Below are 6000 nucleotides of genomic sequence, written 5' to 3'. Positions count from 1 at the left end.
ATGGAACTAATCCTCAGATATTGCAGAATAATTTTTCAAAAACGATTGAAAATTGAAAATAGAAGAACGCTACGCCTGCCGGTGAGAAATTCATAAATTTACATAAGGATCAAAATATAACGAATATTGATTACAATTCTGTTTTAAAAACAGAGCAGGATCATGTGAGCAAAATCATTTAATGTTAAGAAATATTTGTATTAGTAAAATATACAAATATATAATAACGTTAAGAAATATTTTTAAATGATTTTTTTCAGTAGTTAATAATTTTGAATCGTTAAATAATTGATGCTGTTTTAAATCGTTTTACAAAGGAAGTCCTTTATAAAACTGTCAATTTTCATTCTTTTTGAAAAAAATTCTAATAGCATATAGCTCAATTTTGGCTCCAAAGAAACCAAATTGCCGAGATTCAAATGTATTTAAAGACTTGTGTCTTAAAACCGGCTCACGATTGTCGTAACATCCCAAATGCTGTTTGGGACTGTCAGCAAACTCCTGTTTCTGAGGCTGTCCTCCATCATTATGAGGTTTGTCTTATCAATCTTATACTTTGTTTGAAAAGACGATGGCCCCTCACATTATGACTAATCCTTTATGAAGATATTCGACATGTTCTTTGGCCTTCATCCTCAATGATACGATGCTAGAGCTCCTTGGATCGAGTCCAGTTTCGTCCGGCTTGCTATCTGGAGGACCTAGGGAAAGGTTAACCGGACCAGGATGGTCTAAAGGTCCAGATGGTGTCCCGGACGCCAGCTCTGCCATGGAACAAGGAACGGACAGTGCAGGAGTTGGTGCAGCTGGTGTCAGGTAACTGGGATAGACAGATGGATGCCTGTTTAGGAATCCGGGTAATCCGGCTGCTAGAGAGGATCCAAGAAGGGGTCCTGTGATGCCCCAAGGGTCCAAGGACAGCTGTGAGGGACCTGATGGAGTCACTGCCGATGTTGGTGGGGAACAGGAACCAAGTGCATTTGCTAGACTACTGATGGGAGACTGGGGTCTTCCTCCTCCGGGTTGGAAGTCTCCAGTTACATGTCCCAAAGTGCGAAGGGCATTCTGGCTTTCTAGTTTCTCCTGACGCCGCCATTTGGCTCTTCGATTCTGGAACCAAACCTGAAATTATCAGAAATGGGAAATTTCAATTCATCGCTGTTCATATTATGAATCAAGATTAAAAGTGTGATGATTCAAAACTGTGATATATTTTAAAATTTCAACAACATATTTTCCTTGAAGAAGCTAACGAGGTCTTTTTTTTAGCCTACTCAAAAGCAAAAATCAAAGAAAGGAAAGAAAAAAAAGCGTGAGAGAAGGCTTAATATATTCCAAAAATGTTGCGCAAATTAGAAGTCAAAAATAAATAAAATAATCAAATAAATATTGAAAAATGAGAAATTGGAGAGAAGAGTTTAAGATTAGGAAAATGTGTGTCTGTCGGTCTGTCTGTTTATCTTGATAATTTTCTGTGAAGTTTTGAACAGTTCAATACACTTTAACATTAGCGCCTACGGAAAAACTAAAGGTCACTATAGATCCCCTACTCAAAGGCGGATTTGCTTCAAATGAACTTTGTTGTAATAAGTTCTTGACATATGTAGAAACGATTAGTTTTATTTAGATATTTCAAAGGTATTTTTTGAAGGATTCAAAATTTTTATCATTAATGGAAACCCGAAAAAATATTTTATAGCAACAAAATACTGTAAATAGTATGAAGATTCTGAATAAATTCTCAATTTTCGGTTTCAAGAAATACAAATTAAAAAAAAAATTTAAAGCTAGCAATAAAAATCGAAATAAAATATTTCGTAGACTTAAAATTGACGCAAGTCAGAAATAAATACAAACTGAATCAGCAGCCTTGGCAGAAACACAGACTGGGAGGGAAAATGACCGACTCCGACTCTTGGAATGTTTTAACCTTCTACTTGCCGATTTCCCAACCATCGAAATTTTCCCGAATTAAATGATACCGCAAAACTCAGTTAATGCGTAAATCTTCTGTATAAAAAACTTCTTATAAAAAGTCGACTATCATTGATTAAGTTACCTTGTTTTTAACATTAGAGGCACATAATTTCAAACGGTCAAATGAACCAACCCTACTTGCTGCATTAAAAATTGTCCATTCGAAAACACTGGACGTCGCAATAATAGTGCAATTCAAACATGTTTTCTTTGTGATTTTTTTTTATGGTAAAGGGCTGTGCGTTGCTGATGTCACACTTTCATTTCGACATATTTGATCCCCTTCCCCCTTTTTCACAAAGTTTCACACTTCACCATACCCCTCCTCTCTGTTTTTATGAAAAACAGCGTGATAAATGCGTTCTTATTAAAAAAAAAAAACAACGCGATGTCACATTCTTCCCACTGTATGTCTCTCTTATCTTTCCTCCCCCTTGTCGCAACTGCTACAATTTCATGAATCCCACCTTAAGAGCCATTATTTTGAAATTCAGACAAAAAACAAAAATTTTGGCAGTGACCATTTTTGATTTTTCTAATTTTTTTATATGTCAAAGTAGGTCATAAGAAGTGAACATTCTGAAATTTTTAGCTTTCCAAAAATTTTCTTTCGCTCGTTAAAAATTCCCAATGTTTGAGGTTTTGCAGCGCTTTTTTAGAAAAATTCTATAAGTCCCATTTCAGTGCGCTATAGCTCTTTACAGAAACACCACCTCACTGTTATGTTTATATTTATTGGTTGTACTGTATCTAGTGATGATGACTTCATAGTTATTTTGGTTGGGGATTGTTGCTTTCTTCAGATAAGGGGTCGCAAAGTATGGATTTTATCCGTTCTTTGTTTTTTCCTTGTTGACTTGTAGATGCCTGACCAAGACCATAAGAAACAGAACTCTGAACAGGTATTTGAAGATGACATAGAAAATAGGCATTTGGAGGAAAGTGAAGCAGATATTATTCTTGAAATTTCTTCCACTGCTATGGACGTAAATAAGAAAGAATTATTTTGGGATTGATACGATAAATCAATCAATTATATATATATATATATATATATATATATATATATATATATATATATATATATATGTATATGTATATATAATGATATCGATTTACCGTTTTCTGATTTACCTGCACTTAAAATACCATCAATTTGTAAAAATCAGAAAAATAAAGTATTGCTACTCTTTTTCTCTTTCTCTATACACACATATATACCTTCTTACTACATCCTTTAAGTTTTAGCAGATCTAATCTGCATACTAGACACACGTTTACGCACGAGAAAACGCATAAAATGAGCTACAAAAAAAATTATTTTCTAGAAAACAAGAAGAGATCCCATTCTATTTTCTTTTTCATGATGTTTTACACATAGCCAGGTACCATAATATATAAAAGTTTTTTTTTTTCCTAGTGATGCTGTTTTGAGTTAATTGCGATCAAAAAAGCACAATTTTTGAAAATTTGAAAAATATCAGGACATTTTTCTCCTAAAAAATAAACCTCAAACACATTTTGTGCTATTTACTCTCTTCATACTATAAACTTTCAGTATATGTTAAATTTTTTTTCGGGGGGCGGCTTTTTGGGGGGAAATAACGCAGGCTAAACTTGCACGAAAACGGATAAAATCCATTCTTTGCGACCCCTTATCTGAAGAAAGCAACAACCCCCAACCAAAATAACTATGGAGTCATCATCACTAGATACAGTACAACCAATAAATATAAACATAATCGTGAGGTGGTGTTTCTGTAAAGAGCTAAAGCGCACTGAAGTGCGACTTTTAGAATTTTTCTAAAAAAGCGCTGCAAAACCTCAAACTTTGGAAATTTTTAACGAGCGAAAAAATTTTTTGGAAGGCTAAAAATTTCAGAATGTTCACTTCTCATGACCTACTTTGACATATAAAAAAATTAGAAAAATCAAAAATGGTCACTTCCACACCTTGTCTGAACTTCAAAATAATGGCTCTTAAAGCGTGATTTCACTCATGGACAGCATCCTGCTTTGTGATAACCCTGTGAAAATAGATATTTTCCTCCTAATTGTTTACGTATGCAAAGGAAAAATAATTGTGGCGCTAGCACTGTCAAAAATTTGACGCCAATTGAAAAAGATCGTCAATTTCCCAGAAAAATCGAAATCTTACTGAATGAAATGGTATCGCAAAACTCAGTTAATACGCAAAACCTCTGAAAAACAAATTTAATGTCTTGACACTCAAGCGAGAAATACACATAATATTATCCAGCAATTTCTTCATGCTATGTGACGTGAAAAAGCAAAAAAAAAAAAAAGATTTTTAGCTTTCTCATAACTGCTTCTAGCTTTTTTTCTAGTGAATTTAGCGGGTTGGCGTTTTCGAACGTGTTCAAAAGTATTTTTTACGATCTTTCCCACCATACTAAGATCGAAGTACTAAAATTCATTTTTCGTGAAAATCAATTTAAACTTATGTTTCACGCTTCCAACAATGAGTTTCAACAATGAAAAAGAGTCAAAATTAAAAATTATGAGTTTCGCGGACCAAAAAATGCTTATAACATTTTTTCTAGTGGATTTAGGTTATCGGATCTTGAGCGTTCTGACAATTTCTTCGTTCCAGTATTTTTTTAAAACCTCTCTAACCATATCAAATTCGAAAAATGTGGACCATCCATTCGCGTAGAAAGAGCCATTTAGGGCGAAAATGAGTTTGTAATTAATGTCTCTGCAAATTAGCGTCTGATTTCAAAAAAAAAAAATATTGATGACACTAACACACGGCAGTAACTACTGAACAAAAAAAGAATGAAGAAAATCGGTTCACAAACAGCGGAGATAATGGTAACGAAAGAAAACGGCTTGCCTATTAATGTATAAAGATTGCGAATGACTCTCACTATTTATTGTTAAAGAATTTCAAAATTTTTGTTTGAAATTTCGTTTTATGTAGGGGAATGTGGGGCAAAGTGAAATGGGGAAATATTTACTCTGCTTTTAGCGCCGCGTATTCAGTTGTATTTTAACTATGTAATAACACATGTAGTCTATTCCAGTCAAGAAAAAATTACCTCTGAAAGTCAAAGAATATGATAATAACAGCCATTTTCAAAAATTGATACTCATTTTGTAATATTTTGATGTAAGTCAATATTATTTTTGTTATAATTAAATGATAAAGTTCTTGTTGTTAACATCGTAAATATTAATTGATACCTACTAATGTTCGGTGCAGGATTTATTTGTTTAGTTTTAAGCTTATTTGTATTTTAACTGCTTTGTATCTGTACAGTTAGTGAAGTGCATGTGGGGCAAAGTGAATGAGGCAAAGTGAAATAGTTCATTTCATTTACTTTACTCAATCATTTTTTTCAAATCCCCGACGTATTCATTTAATTATTTCATTTACATTCCTTTATTTGTTCATTCATTCACTTAGTTTCTGTCTCTCGTATTCATTCACTATTTTATACTCATTTATTTTTTCTCATATATTTACTATTTACAGTAAAACCTGTAAAGTTGACCAACCTTGTAAGTTGACCACCTGTCTATATTGACCGCTTTTGTCAGGAACGAAATTAGTCCTATCTTATATATTGAAAGAAAACCTCTATAACTTGATCATCTCTCTATCTTGACCATCTGTCTATCTTGACCACTAATGTACACCGAATTCAGTTTGGAGTATAGTAAAAAGCCCTTTGTAAGTTGACCACTTGGTTTATTTTTTAAAACTTTCTTCAGCAATTATTTTATTTTATTATTTATTGAGCAATCACGATTGCTTATTGCTTTCATTTGACTGTTTTTGGCGTGCTATCCTTTTTCCCGACGGCGCGGTGCCACCCTCTGCCAGCATCATCACCCGTCGCGTCGGCCGACCTCACGATGCTGCTCCTCTAGCGAAAACCGTCTCCAGGTTGCGTCCATATCCTACACACACGCGCATACATACACGCACCAACACACACGCACACACAAACACATACACACACATACACAAACAGCACCATACACACACATACACAA

At 34.0% G+C, this 6000-nt stretch overlaps 1 protein-coding gene across 1 annotated transcript in view; it reads right to left on the bottom strand.

The window, feature by feature from the left end:
• Positions 1–579: 579 nt before the first annotated feature.
• LOC129224767 (retinal homeobox protein Rx-B-like) overlaps positions 580–6000 on the bottom strand; it is a 117066-nt gene continuing 111645 nt past the window's right edge. The window contains exon 4 of the mRNA XM_054859314.1: positions 580–1122. Within this exon, the coding sequence (XP_054715289.1) occupies positions 580–1122 (543 nt within the window). The remainder of the gene's footprint in view (positions 1123–6000) is intronic.

Source organism: Uloborus diversus, chromosome 6 (assembly GCF_026930045.1).
Source record: "Uloborus diversus isolate 005 chromosome 6, Udiv.v.3.1, whole genome shotgun sequence".
Taxonomy (NCBI): Eukaryota; Metazoa; Arthropoda; class Arachnida; order Araneae; family Uloboridae; genus Uloborus; species Uloborus diversus.
Note: the sequence above shows the minus strand (reverse complement) of the source record. Positions and strands in the feature narration are given on the sequence as shown.